Source organism: Chiloscyllium punctatum, chromosome 10, assembly GCF_047496795.1.
Source record: "Chiloscyllium punctatum isolate Juve2018m chromosome 10, sChiPun1.3, whole genome shotgun sequence".
In the NCBI taxonomy this organism is placed as follows: domain Eukaryota; kingdom Metazoa; phylum Chordata; class Chondrichthyes; order Orectolobiformes; family Hemiscylliidae; genus Chiloscyllium; species Chiloscyllium punctatum.
In genome coordinates this window covers 20,067,627-20,082,990 of record NC_092748.1, presented here as the reverse complement: position 1 = coordinate 20,082,990, position 15,364 = coordinate 20,067,627, and the positions used below count along the sequence as shown (strand labels likewise).

The 15,364-nt window shown below is 43.4% G+C and overlaps 1 protein-coding gene across 4 annotated transcripts in view; it reads right to left on the bottom strand.

Moving 5' to 3' along the window:
- The window catches only part of LOC140481932 (receptor tyrosine-protein kinase erbB-4-like), a 1,043,042-nt gene that overhangs the window by 649,924 nt on the left and 377,754 nt on the right, over positions 1-15,364 (bottom strand). For all 4 annotated transcript variants that reach the window (XM_072578639.1, XM_072578641.1, XM_072578642.1 and 1 more), the window contains exon 2: positions 5,491-5,642. In XM_072578639.1, coding sequence (XP_072434740.1) covers positions 5,491-5,642 — 152 coding nt within the window. The remainder of the gene's footprint in view (positions 1-5,490; positions 5,643-15,364) is intronic.

The following is a 15,364-nucleotide window of genomic DNA, read 5'->3' as shown; positions in this document are numbered from 1 at the left end:
CAGGTTGGATAACCTTTATACCTTTAATTGCAGAGTTTTGACACTGGAGACAGCTAAATGTTTGGGAGGAATTAAGTTTATTACTGATTCAAAATATTCCTCTCGCTACTTCTTGCAGAGTAGCACATTCAACATCTAGAAAAATCACATGTGAGGAACCCCTGTGTGTTGGGAATGGTGATCCAGACCATTCATTCTATCTTTCCCTGAAGCGAGGTGAAGTTCAGAACTGATGTGGGGGTACAGTGGCACAGTGGTTAGCACTGCTGCCTCACAGCACCAGAGACCCGGGTTCAATTCCAGCCTCGGGTGACTGCCTGTGTGGAGTTTGCACATTCTCCCTGTGTCTGCCTGGGTTTCCTCCGGGTGCTCCGGTTTCCTCCCACAATCCCAAAATGTGATTAGGTGAGTTGGCCATGCTAAATTGCCCGTAGCGTGAGGTGAAGGGGTAAATTTAGGGGAATGGGTTTGGGTGGATTGCGGGTCGGCGTGGACTTGTTGGGCCGAAGGGCCTGTTTCCACACCGTAAGTAATCTAATCTAATCTTTACACCATTATACTTTCTCCGACCAGTTTAAAAACAAAATTGCAAAGTATCATGACATATTTACAGAAGAGAAACAGGCAAAGAGACCCAAGATGTCGGTGTCTGCATTCATTCCCTGAACCTTTTTCCCACAGCTCTTCACCCAACCTCACTAACATAGTCTTCTACTCATTTCTCATGTGAATATTGAGCTGCCAATTAAAATTCTCTGCTTTGCAACTCTATTTGATCGCAAGCTTTAGATACTTAACACTTCCTGTGTTCCCCACTGAATTTATTAATGACAGCCCCAGCCTGTTCAGCCTCTCCCTATAGTTCAAAGCCTCCAACCCTGGCAAAATCCTTGTAAACCTTTTCTGAACCCTTTCAAGTTTCACAACATCTTTCCAACAGGAAGGAGACCAGAATTGCACATAATATTCTGACAGTGGCCTAACCAATATCCTGTACAGCCACAAAATGACCTCCCAACTCCTGTACTCTCTGCTCTGACCAATAAAGGAAAGCATACCAAAAGCCTTCTTCACTATCCTATCTGCCTGCGACTCTACTTTCAAGGGGCTATGAACCTGCAGAGGCCAAGAGGTGACCTTATAGAGGTTTATAAAATCATGCGGGGCGTGGATAGGATAAATACGAGGTCTTTTTGCTGGGGTCGGGGAGTCCAGAACTAGAGGGCATAGGTTTATGGTGAGAGGGGAAAGATATAAAAGAGACTACAGGGCAACTTTTTCATGCAGTGGGTCGTACGTATATGGAATGAGCTGCCAGAGGAAGCGGTGGAACATTAAATGGCAACATTTAAAAGGGTTGGAGGGATATGGGCTGGGTGCTGGCAGGTGGGACTAGATTGGGTTGGGATATCTGGTCGGCATGGACAGGTTGGACCGAAGGGTCTGTTTCCATGCTGTACATCTTTATGACTCAATGACTAGCTTGTACTTAAGGGACTTAATTTTCATCTTGTCATCTAGCGTGGATGACTTTGCTACACTATACCTGTTTAACTCTTTCATAAGTTTGATGATCACTTTTCAGCATTTTGTTTCTCAAGTAAAGGTCCCAAGCCTATTCAACCTTTCAAACTAGCCTGTATTTTCTGGTGCCCACTGCAATATCGCCCTCAACCATGACTTCACTTAGAAGTATCACTGACTTTAAAAGATAAGTGTTAAAAATCACACAGCACCAGGTTATAGTCCAACAGATTTATTTGGAAGCACTAGCTTTCACAGCACTGCTTCTTCATCAGAAAGCTTGGAGCAGGATCATAAGACACAGAATTTATAGCAAAATATTGCAGTGTCATGTAACCTGACTGATACAAACCTAGATTGTGGTTAAGTCTTTCATCTTTTAGAATGGGTCGCAGATTTTGGTCCAATCTGCAGGCGGTCAATCCATGTAATATTTTATAAATTCCACTTTGGAAATAGAACCAGTCTGACTCAAGATTGGGATACAGACAGACTCTAACCTCACATCTTCAATGTATTGTCGGAGCTGAGATGTCACTTTTTTTAATATAAAATCTTAAGTGACTTAAAGGAAGTTCTGGGATTTACATATTAATGAACTGAAACCTGCAACTCATTCTAAAAGATGAAAGATTAACCGCAATCTAGGTTTGTTCAATGTATCAGTTCAGTTGCATGACACTGTAATCTTTTGCTATAAATTCTGTGTCTCATGATCCTGCTCCACACTTACCTGACAAGGGAGCAGCACTCCGAAAGCTCGTACTTCCAAATAAACCTGGTGATGTGTGATTTTTAACTTTGTCCACCCCAATCCTCCACTCCTCCACATCATTTAAAAGATAGGATCTGATCGCATGCAATTTAAACCAATTCCACCCTACTCAAGCGGTCAAGCATAGGTGCTACATTAGCAGTTCTATCTGTGATCCATGTTCAAAACAATGCAACAAAAAAAAAGACTATACTCTTACCGAGAGACTCCCATTCTGGTCATGGCTCGTCAGAACAAGTTAGGAAGAGGGTTACTCAAAGGGAATATAGGAAATAAATGCTTTTTGAGTTGACTTTCAGTTGTTCACCAAAAATGAATTTAGAGGTCCGATCCCTGCTGCTTTGGCTGTTCTGTCCATAGATATACGGACTAGCCCATGACAGAACCACTTTAGTGTGAGGTGAAAATACTTGCTGAAGGTAGCCGCTGACATCTTAACCAATGGTTAACTTCAATAAGTTCCGATCGTAATTTCTCTCGGGTTTACAAATTTCACAAAGTAATGAATTGTCATTCAGTCTGGTTCGCCCAATAGCAACGTTTTTGCTGCCAGAATGTTAATCTCTCATTCACCTTGGATAATTACTCTTCAAATTCCAATCGGAACAGCTGGGAGTAATTATGCAGCCAGCAATTATTCCCATTGCCAAGTAATTGCCTGTTCAGTTGAAGGTCAGTGGACAATGCAAGTCTGTGACAGTTAGTTTTGCACTGTGCAAAGGGGTGAATTGAAGCAGCGAGGCTAGCAAGTGAGTGGAGAGCCAGGTTTGGCTGTTCCAGAAACAAACATTTGTTTCACACCCAACCGAAAGTGTGAACCAATAAATGTGAAACAGTGGGCTGAGAGTGAGGCATTTCCTGATATGCCAACCCCAGCAGCAGAAGGGAAGTTTTTCACCACTGTTTAAGCACTTCACCAGGAAGGGGTGGACATGCAATTTTACTTTGGACATTGGACTAGCCATCTGTTAAATATCCTTCCTAATTCTTAGACATAAGAACAATTGATTGGTCCTACGTTATATGACTATCCAAAGGGCTCTTGTGATAATGCCCCTATCTCTGACCCACGAGGACCAGGGTCAGATCCCATTAGCTGCAGCAGTATCTAAAAGTGTCTCTGAACAGTTTGACTACCATGTATCAATATTTCCATCTGAAATGAGAATGAATAACAGCATAACTTGGCATCCTCAAATCGCACAGCACAGAAGGAGACCAATCAGCCAGTTATATCTGTGTTAGCCCTTTGGCACAGCTATCCATTAGTGTCAATTCCCCTTCTCTTTCCCTTTTGAAAACCTATCCATTCAACTTTTGAAAGTTACTGTTAAAATGATTTCCAAAACCCTTTGTTGTCGCGTATAGCAGCTCATAATCCACTGAGTAAGGAAAAGATTCCTCATCATTCCCCTGGTTTTCTTGTCAGCTATTCTAAGTTGAAATCCTCTAGTTACTGACTCTTCCATCAATGGGAGGAATTGCTCCCTAAATGGGGGAGGTGGAAGCCACTGAGAGTCTGGAGTGAACCCTGACCAACCCCCTTGTGAAACTGTAACTGTGACGATTGCGATTCCACATGATTTCCTTTGAAACTGGAATGGAAGTTATGTTACAAGCACAATACAAATGATGATAAATGTTCCCACTGTAAGGTCGAAAAGGAGTGGGAGTTTGATCCATAACCCTTCCTGAGCAGAAAGAAGGGGAGGTGGGAATGTTGCTTTCATCACGCAGACCCTCTGACATAAACCGAGAGCAACACAAGCAAAATGCTAAAACAAAGAACTGTTTCCTCACTAAGTAATCTAATCTAATCTAGGTGAAGGGGTAAATGTAGGGGTATGGGTGGGTTTCTCTTCAGTGGGTCGGTGTGGACTTGTTGGGCCGAAGGACCTGTTTCCTCACTGTAAGTAACCGAATCTAAACTGCAGGTGCCGAAGATCTGAAACGAAAACAGAAACTGCTGGAGAAACCCAGCAGATCGGGCAGCATCTGTGGGGAGAGAAATGACCATTCAAGGAGTCATTGACTGAAAACATCAACTCTGTTTCTTGCACCAATGCCTGACTCACTGAGAGTTTCCAGAATTTTCTGTTTTGATTACAGAGCAATAGCACACTGGTTAAGTAACAATAAAGTGAGATCACGCTCTCTAGACAGGCATATGGGCAATAAAAAGAAAGTACCTTAATCTCATCAGAATCCACTGAACGCTCTCCTCCCACATGGCTTCAACACTTCCTTTCAGAATGCAGCACCTTAACTCTACTCCAGGATGCTTAATTAGTTTGTTAATGGCCTGGCGTCTGATAGATATGTTTTGCAGTAACAGTTTACCAAACAGATTTAAGTAATTAACTGTAAATCACTTCATTAAATGGTTTTAGTGCAAACTGTTATAGTAGAGGAGATTAGCACCAACTGTCAACAGGAGAGAATGTATCTGTTACCACTCAAAGTCTCAATTTCATTTATCCTGTAACACATCAATACCATGGATTCCTCCCTGCACTGCAAATCTACAAATGGAGGCTGAAAAGAACCAAAAGCCTGCTGCTTTAGGGGAGCAGTAAAACTAGACATCCGCAGGAGAAACAGTTACATAATGGAAATACAAAGTTAAAAATCACACAGCACCAGGTTATAGTCCGACAGTTTTATTTGGAAAAAGCGCTAGCTTTTGGAGCGCTGCTCCTTCATCAGGTGTTTGTGGAGGACACAATTCTAAGACACAGAGTTTATCTCAAAAGTGTGTGTCTTACAATTGTGTCCTCCACAACCACCTGATGAAGGAGCAGCGCTCCAAAAGCTAGTGCTTCCAAATAAAACTGTCGGACGGTAACCTGGTGTTATGTGATTTTTAATTTTGTACACCCCAGTCCAATCCCAGCTCCTCCAAATCATGGAAATACAAAAAGTAAGTGTGGAGTGGACTGACAGTTCAAACAGAGCAAAAGCCTTCTCTCCACCAAATTGCCAGCATTTTTCCGCCAGCACATCAGTTCTTCCCCTTGAAATCTGCTCTGTACTTCTGGTTCTAACTGCAATCTCCCAGAGGTCAGCTGGCTGTAATGTTGCTGTTCTCTCACCTTTAGTTACAGTTCAGCTACATGTGCCACTGGGGTCAGTGTGAAACAAGGCAGCATGCCAGTGCCCTGGGCTCAGTGCAGTGACTCGTGCTAACTTACCCGCAGGAAGGACAGGTCCCGGTTTCGGTCGATGTTCGTGATCTCCAGGTTGCCCATGACAACTTCACAATTTTCATAATTCTTCCGGAGTGCTCGATACTGCTGCTCCAGGTCAGAGAGCGTGCTGAGCTTATTCTCCGTGCCGGCACACACTGCAATGATTTAAGACACAAGAGGGGAAGAATTAGTGATCCATTGGCAAAACATTTTAGCAGTCAATTTGGTTTTGATCAATCAATTATCATAGCAAAATTACACTATTGATTGCTTTGGGAACACATGACAAAATGAATTGATGCTTTAACCTCATGGATGCAAAGTTCACTCAGTGCACAATCTTAATCATAAAGTGAACTGACATTCGCCATATCCCTTTCTGAGCTGTGGAAAATCGACAGCTTTACACAAATCGAAATGAATCTGCACCTAAAAAAAATCAGTTTAGCTGCGTCTAACACTGTGGTTTTAAGTTGTTGACCATCTCTTGGTGTTACACACGGTGCTAACGGTAATAAGACAGTGCAATGACTACTTCGAAGGGAGCTGATGGCCAAGGTGTAATGATAGTATGAGTAAAATAGAGGCCTGTGCTAATGGTCTGGAGAAACTGCTTTATCACAGAAACTGGTGGAATTGGAATTCATTTGATAAATCTGGAATATTAAGCTGCTCTTAATTGTGGTCATCATGAAACCACCATTGCAAAAATCCAGCTGGAGGTCCCTTCTGTGGTGCCCCAACCCTTGGTCTGGTAGGCCCAGGATCAAGTCCCATCTGTTCAAGAGGCGTGTAGAAACATCTCTGAACAGGCTGATTAGAAAAAACAGGTAAATAGAAAATCCAATGGAGGTTCCTCTTGTGGTACAGTGGTAGTGTTCCCACCCCTAGATCAGGAGGCCAGGGTTCAAGACCCACCTGCTCCAGTGGTGTGTAATAACAGGTTGATTTGGGAAAAAAAAACACAGCTTTCACAGATGTCCTTCACGGAAAGAAATCTGCCGTCCTTACCCGATCTGGCCCACATTTGTGTCCAGACCCACAGTAATTTCTTTAACAGCCCTGAGCAATCCACTCACTTCAAGAGCAATTCAGGATGGGTAGCAAAGGCTGGATTTGCCCACACCCCACGAAAAGAATAAAAGAAAATAAAAATTAAGAAGTATTTAAACAATAACCCAGATGGAAAAATAAAACTGGGTTCAGGAAGCTGAGGATCAGCACAGTCACCCGACACTGATCAACTGCAGATACAAATCAATTTTTTTTATTTGCAGTTGAAACACAGACACATATATATCACTTGGAATTTAAACTATAGGGTCAACTGTTCCCAATTAGGACTGGATTGAAGACAAGGTTATTGAATCAGATTGGAAAGCAGTGTCGACAACTGTTTGGAAAATGGGCCTCCAGAAATTACTGAGTGCAGCAGTGCGAAGGGAGCTGTGTTAATACCACTCAGGTATAATTGTCTTCTGATCACCTGAGGCTATGTATGTAAGTTACTTGTTGACTTGTGACTTGCAGTGTGCAAATAGAAATGCTTTTGCAAGGACAGCATGAATCCCCTCTGGATGGTGCACTTTAATGTTTGGCAATTTCGAACTGGGAGGTATCAGCTGCATCTCAAAAGTCTGATGGTCCCTAACATGGAATTAGTCCCTTATTTCCACCCAATCCACACTGACTCTTTATCCTTGTTTACATGGTACAGGAACGTAGCAGGAATTTTATTGCTCTAATAATCCAGAAACCTCGCACTCAACCAGTTCAAACAAAATTGCAATATTTTAGGAATTGAATTACATAAATCGAGCATTAAATATTGTTGTGAAAACCTGTCCGGTTCACTGTGACCTTTCAGGGACTTAAATCTGCCGTTCTGACCCATGCCGGCTCGTAAGTATCTCCAGATCCACTACAAGTGCTAACTCTTAACTGCCCTCTGAAATGGTCTCGTCAGCAATTTTCCAAACCCCGTCAATGAACCACGTGCAGCATCCTAAAAGGCCCAACAGGAAATGGAGATACTGGATCCTGATGGAGGGGTGGTACCGCTCATCTCCAGAACTTTGAAACGAGCAGGGTCATGTCGTTTGGCTGGTGGTGAGAAGACTCCTTCCTTTCAGCACGCCCAGCATCTCTCTGCACACTGCCCTCAAAGTAGCTGCAGCGGGGAACAGTCTGCCCACACTAATGAGGCCACATTAATGAGGCCTCTTCTGGAATACTGTGTCCAGTTCTTGTCACCCAGTTATCGGAAGGTGATTATTAAGCTGGAGAGGGCTCAGAAAAGATTGATCAGGATGTTGCTGAGTACAGAAGGGTTTGAGTTATAAAGAAAGACTGGATAGGCTGGGACTTTTTTCACTGGAGCATAGGAGGCAAACTGATAGAAGTTTATAAAATAATGAGAGGTACAGACAGAGTTATTGGTAGCTGTCTTTTCTCTAGGATGGGGGATTTCAAAACCAGGGGGCAAGTTTTTAAGGTGAGAGTAGGGGGATTTAAAAAAGACATGAGGGGCAATTTTGTTTTACACAGAGGGTGGTTTACATGTGGAATGGACTTCCAGAGGAAGTAGTGGATGTGTGTACAATTACAACGTTTAAAAGACATTTGGATAATTACATAAATAGGAAGGAGTTTGGAGGGATATGGGCCAGCAACAGGCAGGCGGGACTAGTTTAGTATGGGATTATGTTTGGAATGGACTGGTTAGACCGAAGGGTCTGTTTCCACGCCGTAAGACTATGACTCTATAATGCAGCTTTGCTAAGGAGGACTGAACAGAAAGGCAAGGATTTTTGGCCAGGCATTCTTCCCTGGGCAGCTCCACAAGGCAGGACTCTGCTTTAAAAGCTGCTCCCATGTGCCCCACAACCAGATAATCATTACGTGCTGCTGGAGGTGAATGGTGCTCTGATCTGCCCAAAACTAGTTGATATCCCAACACAAAGAGCTGTCAGCACTGCAATCTGGCACATTCCAAGGTCCAGGCCACACCAAAACCTGGGACGGCCGTAACAAGTTCAATGGGGAAAGGTTACGATCCAAGAACCTGCTGCTGTAATACCTCAGAGGCTGGGACAGTGTCAAACCATTCATGCTTTCCATGGGGCCTGAAACGAATGCTGTAAATGTGAGATGTATTTGCCAGTGTTTTGATTATCTCAGCTGCCTCTCCACTCTTAGGATGCTCACAACATTAACAAGGCAGTATGTGTCACCTCTCCCTAAATTTGCTCACAATATGAGGCTGGAGACAACACAGATACAGGTGGCAAGGTGCCATCAGTTGAGTCGAGAACCATAAAGTTTCATGGTGCCAATAAAGCAATTGGCTAAACTAGGATTCAAAGTTACAACTTTTGATTTGTTCAGCCATTACCCTTACACGTAAACTCCCATCGTCTAGAAATGGTAACACAGCTCTCCTTGCACAGTTTTAATACAATTATATCAATCAGGTCCACAGATTAATTGAAAACATTTATTAAATAAAAAGAATGCAACTATATTAATGATTTTAATCGCGGGGGGGTCAGCCTGTTCCATGAAGCAATAAATTGTCAGGATTTTATACAGAATTATGCAGGGACACGCTATTCAATCCTATTGTGTTTCATATGATCCTCCTTCTACTTCATTTCACCTCACTTTATCAATATTCCTTGGGTTTCCATGGGAAACCTGTGGGTTTTCTCTGGGTGCTCCAGTTTCTTCCAATAGTCTGGAGATGTGAAGGTTAGGTAAATTGGCCATACTAAAAATTGCCCCGTAGTGTCGATTATGTGCAGGTTAGGTAGGTCAGCCATGGTTAAAAAAAACCCAATTCGGGGTTAGGGGAGTGAGGTGGATGTGGAAGGGGTATGGTCTGGAGGGTCGGTGTGGAATCGATGGGCCAAATGGTCTCATTCTGCACTGTAGGGATTCGATGATTCAATGAAATTCCTCTTCCAATTCTTTCTCCCTCATATACCCATCTAGCTTACCTTGAATTGTATGTATGCTTTTCACCTCAACCACTCCACGTGATAAAAGTTTCCACATTCTAACCACTCTCTGAGCAAAAGAAAATTCTGCTAAATTCTTTTTTGAATTCATTAGTATTTCATATTTGTGCTCAGCAGTTTCTAACAGCAGAAACCTTATTTCAGTGTGCACTAATGGATCCCATTCTGAATCTTAAAATTAGGTAAAGGTCACCTTCCATCTTTAATAGGAAGTAATATTTGGGAAGGGCATACAGCTTATCTGATTCCAGTTTTCCACTTGCCGGGTTTTGTTTGAATAACATCCGCAATCTACAAGTTAAGAGAGCGCAATAAATCCTGTGCAGTAAAGATGTGCTTGCACTCCTGCAAATTGCTCCTTAGGGTCGTAGAGATGTACAGCATGGAAACCGACCCTTTGGTCCAACTCTGACCAGATATCCGAAATTAATCTCGTCCCATTTGCCAACATTCGGCCCATATCCCTCTAAACCCTTCCTATTCGTGTACCTGTCCAGATGAGTGAAAAACCTTAAAGTAAATCATGTGTCCCCATAATAATCAATACTAAATCCAGAGTTAAGTTCTTTTTGACATTTTACTGCCTGAGAACAAAACAAGTTGAAAAAATGTACCATATATGTACAGCACCGAGCAATCCTTGCTGAAATAATTTGCAAACCAAAATACAGTACAACCTCAATTATCCAAACATCGATTATCCGAATTTCAGATTATCCACACAAGATCTCAAGGTCCCGATGATTGGGTAAACTGTGTTATCCGAACAGTCGATTATCTGAACAAAATACTCCCCGCCCGTGTCGCTTGGATAATTGAGGTTGCTCTATAGATCATTGAACATTAACTGTAATACTGTATAAGTTCACATTAACAAATTTATAAACTTTAACATGCGTCTCTCTCTCTCTCTCTCTCTCTCTCTCTGTCTCTCCACTCCCCTTTACCAAAGTCTCTTTTCTCATTGCTTCTGCCTCCTCATTTCTCCTTTTTCTCTTGGTCTGTCTCTCCTTCCCCATTCTGCTTCTCTTTTATTTTTCTGTCTTTGTTTTGCTCTCTCGTTGCCCATAGTCTCCCCTTTTTCACTCTCCTTTGCTGGTCTCACATTACTCCAGCTTCCTTGCCTGCTATACAAATTCACCTTTAAAAATTCACAGGCTTTGGTCATTTGCTGGCTCTTGAGAAAAACTCTGAATTCTCACGGCGCCAATCTGGTCATGACACCAGTCACGCACAACAGACTACGTAAAACTGGAAATTGTAATGTCATGCAAACAAACAGGCCTAACGTGAAAACAACATTCAAGCGAAATCATGTTTTAAAAGGCAATATTAAATGAGGACTTTCTGTAATAGGAGAAAGTGAGGGCTGCAGATGCTGGAGAGTCAGAGTCGAAAAGGGTGGCGCTGGAAAAGCACAGCAGGTCAGGCAGCAGGTTTGACGTTTCGGGCACAAGCCCTTCAGGAAAAGGGCTTACGCCCAAAACGTCGACTCTCCAGCTCCTCGTATGCTGCCTGACTTGCTGTGCTTTTTCACCCTTTTCGACTCTGACTCTCTGTAATAACCTACCCAGAGAAAACCTATCCAGTGCATTCACTCAAACAGTCACAGACAACGCAATAATGTTTTCAACTGTGCAACCTTAGTAGCAAACACCTCAACTACTGATATAAAAAAATCATATAAACGGTATCTTAGCAAAGGTGGAAGTTTCCTTTAAAATAGCAAGTAAATGAAACAAGTTAGGTATTGATTTTGCAGTGAACTTTAAACATTTATGTTTAAATACTAAATAGGAAAAGTGTGAATACATAATAAATATTGATCAGCTCTGAGGGCCAGAATCACTGTCTCAATTCATTTTCATTTCCAGTTCTTACAACTGTTTAGATTCCCTATAGTGTGGAAACAGGCCCTTCGGCCCAACAAGTCCACACTGACCCTCTGAAGAGTAACCCACCCAGACCTTTTTCCCTCTGACTAATTCACCTAACACTATGAGCAATTTAGCATGAAAAAGGAGAAAGTGAGGACCACAGATGCTGGAGATCAGAGCTTAAAAATGTGTTGCTGGAAAAGTGCAGCAGGTCAGGCAGCAAAGGAACAGGAGAATCGACGTTTCGGACATAAGGCCTTCTTCAGGAATGAGGAGGGTGTGCTAAGCAGGCTAAGATAAAAGGTAGGGAGGAGGGACTTTTGCGTCCCTCCTCCCTACCTTTTATCTTAGCCTGCTTAGCTAAGAAAGTTTTGCGTTTCTTGCGGTTACAGGGGAAGGTGCCGGGAGTGGAGGTTGGGTTGGTGGGGGGTGTGGATGCTGATAGGGGTGGGGAGGGAAATATATCCTCGGTGGTGAGGTCTGTTTGGAGGTGGTGGAAATGACGAAGGATGATACAATGTATCTGGAGGTTGGTGGGGTGGTAGGTGAGGACCAGTGGGGTTCTGTCCTGGTGGCGATTGGAGGGGCGGGGTTCAAGGGCGGAGGAGTGGGAAGTGGAGGAGATGCGGTGGAGAGCATCGTCAACCACGTCTGAGGGGAAGTTGCGGTCTTTGAAGAAGGAGGCCATCTGGGTTGTTCGGTATTGGAATTGGTCCTCCTTGAACCCCGCCCCTCCAATCGCCACCAGGATGGTCTATTAGCCAATGGGCCATTAGCCAATTCAGAACCCACCAACTCCAAATCCACCAAAGCAAGTCATCCACCATCCTGAGCAACTGCCAAAGGAAAACAAATCACTTCAGGGGGATGTAGTTGATTCAGAAAGTGACTTAAGATGTCTCTGAGTTTGTAAAAGGCTCTGTATAAATGCAGCGGAGCTTTGATTAGCAGATTTAATCTTTAATGTACTTCTTGGCCAGGAGACTGAAGCAGACTCAATGATAACTTGAAAAAGCAAAGTGGATAAACACTTGTAAAAGAAATAAAGCGGAGTTAAAAAGGGACAGAGCTGGGATATGGGGTTAATTGGACAGCTTCAACAAAGAGCAAATACAGACATTATGGGCTGAACAACTTCCTTCTGTGATGTTTGATTCTGTGGAGTCCCTTTAGCCCCTGAAACTACTGGTTTGTAACCTTCATTAGAGGCAGAATCGAGATGATGTTATGATGGAAGCGTTGGTCCTTAAGGGAGAAGGCTACTTACAAAGGAACTCCACAAGACTGACCCCAAGTTATACTGGCAACTGCTACCTTCCTGCAGGTCATACTGAACACAGTGACAAAGCAGCACTGCAGAGGCATACTTTCATGGACCGCGAGATCTCTGTTTGCTAGTTTTGGATGTGTAATGCTTGGAGATTGGTCAGAGCGTCCCCAGGTTCCCTAATTGTAAAGTCCTCCTCAGTCATTGTAATCTCCCAGAAGCTTTGTTTCCCTGCCCCCACCCAAGGCCCCACTCAGTCCCTCCCACCAGCGGTGACCCTATCACGGTGGCAAATTTCAAGTGAAGGGAAGACCTGTAATGTCTCTTGCTTCCAGTCTTGGTTGGATTTGTTCCTGCTGCATTCCTGCCACCATTATAGTGGAACAGGCCGGCAGACATGGATCTTTGAAGTTCTTCCTTCTTCTTCAGTGTTTCTATTGCAGGCCATTGAAATAAATGTCAGGCAAAAGTCATTTCAATATTCGCCTGATATGATTAATGAAAATGAACCAATTCGACTCTCGGTAAAGCCAGGGTCTATGGCCTTGCTCATACTGCCTCATCGAATGGAACGGAGTGAATTAATCACCCGGCTTCAGTCACACATGGGCTGTTGTTTATTCCATAAATAATACATCAGAACTGCAAGTGTTAGTCAGATTATTAATGTGCAGCATAAGTGGCATTTTAGATTAATTGTGAACTCGTGATAGGAATGGTTTTCAAAGGAGGAATGACTGCCTTTGTATAGCAACCTAATAGCACCGTGGAAACATCTCGAAGCACGCTGCAAACATGATGCATTATTGTTCACACACAGTAGCTGTTGTTATGTAAGCATTGTGATCCCATGAACCGCAGCACAATGAATGACCTGCTAATCTGACATGCAAAACATACATCAATCCCTGCTTTAAACTTTCTCTGAAGTGTTTTTCTAATGTTATTCATTTTCTCCCTTTCATAACTTCTCAGGGCATTGCTAACTGAGAAACCATTCATTCCCTCCTTATCAACTCATAATAACAGGTTGCTGGAACACAGAGGATCAGTTGACTACAAATCAAGCTTCAAATTCCACAATGTGCTGTGACACTTGAACACTGGGGTGACTGAGCATTGGAACGCACTGCTTTACTGATAATCAGATCAGAACTAACAGGACAATGGAGCACGTCTCCCTCAAAACAGTGACCAGTGCTGGCAGGGCACTGGTACTGCATATTACTCCGTTCAGCTGACCCGCAGGGACGAGAGAGCTCCAGTGGTGAACATTTGCTGAGTGGCCAGAGCAAATACCGATGCAATTCAGTTATGTTTCCAGACACCGTCTCTGCATTAAAGGGACTACATGGATGCCAGATTTTGTTATGGAGCCTCAATGATGCTCTGCAATTTCCTCCTTCTGCCTTTCCCTTATGCTTTGGCCAACGCTACCTTAGTAGCTTCTTACACAGCTCAGTGTGTTAAATATTGTCTGATGACACTCCGCCAAGGCATGTTTCCTCGCATTAAAGCTGCTATTTAAATGCAATTGCTGCTGTTGTCATTCAGGACTGAATGTCATAGAGGGATGGTGAGGAGTGAGATTAGAGATCACCCATAAGCTCATATCTGCTACTATTCTTTGCTCATTTTCACATCTCCCTGCACTCACTCACTCAGTGATATACACACATTGGCATATGCTGTTCTACGGCCCGGGGCTATAGCCTCATTAGGCAGTGTGCAGTCTCTTGCCACGTTGACTCTGCTTGCAGGAATCTCTTGCTGCTGGCACTCTGACATATGGTCCCTTTACGATCAGCACTGGAGCCCAGAGGCTAAAGACCGCCAGGTCTTCAAAGCCTATCAGTAGGCAGCCCATTAATATCAGCACAAACATCTCCCCCCAGCGTGGATTCCTGAGCGAGAGAGAGGAGTAGCAAGCACAGGGAGAATGTTTTCCCTAATCTCCCCTGAACGGAGTTGCTTGCTGGACCATTGCCAGGGGCGAAGAGTCAGCCACACTGATGTGGCTCTGAAATCAATACAGGCCAGACCGGGTAGGGACAGCAGATCTCCCTCCCTGAAGGACATTAGTGAACCAAATGGACTTTTACAACAATCACAGAAACACAGAAATATTACGGTGCAGGAGGAGGCCATTCAACCCAGGGTATCTACCCTGGCTCTTCAAATGATCATCATTGCATACTGCCAATTGGCTGCTTTTTACCTATACTGTTATAAATTATTTCTCCTTAAATAATCATCCAAGACTGTCTTGAATATGTCAATTGAACCGGCTTTCACCACAATTCCAGGCAGTGCATTCCATGCCCTAACTATTCACTGTGTGAGCAGGGTTTTTCTCACTTCCCATTTGCTTCTTTTGAAGAATCATTTTAAATCTACGCCCTCTCGCTCTTGTTCCAGTCACATGTGGGAACAGCTTCTCCCATATCTCCTCTCAATCCAGCCCGTTCAGGATTTTGAAAGCCTCTATCAAATCTCCTGCTCGCTTCCTTCCCTCAAAAGGAGAACTTCTTCAATCTATGCTTATCACTGAAGTTAGGGATGGGTTAAGTTTCTCATCTCTGGAATCCTTTTTGCAAACCGCTCTCCAACACTTCCACATCTTTCCGATAATGTGGAACCCACAACTGTAGACAGTGCTCCAGCTGAGGTTAAAGAGTGTCTTATCCAGGTTCAACATCACTTCTTTGCTCTGT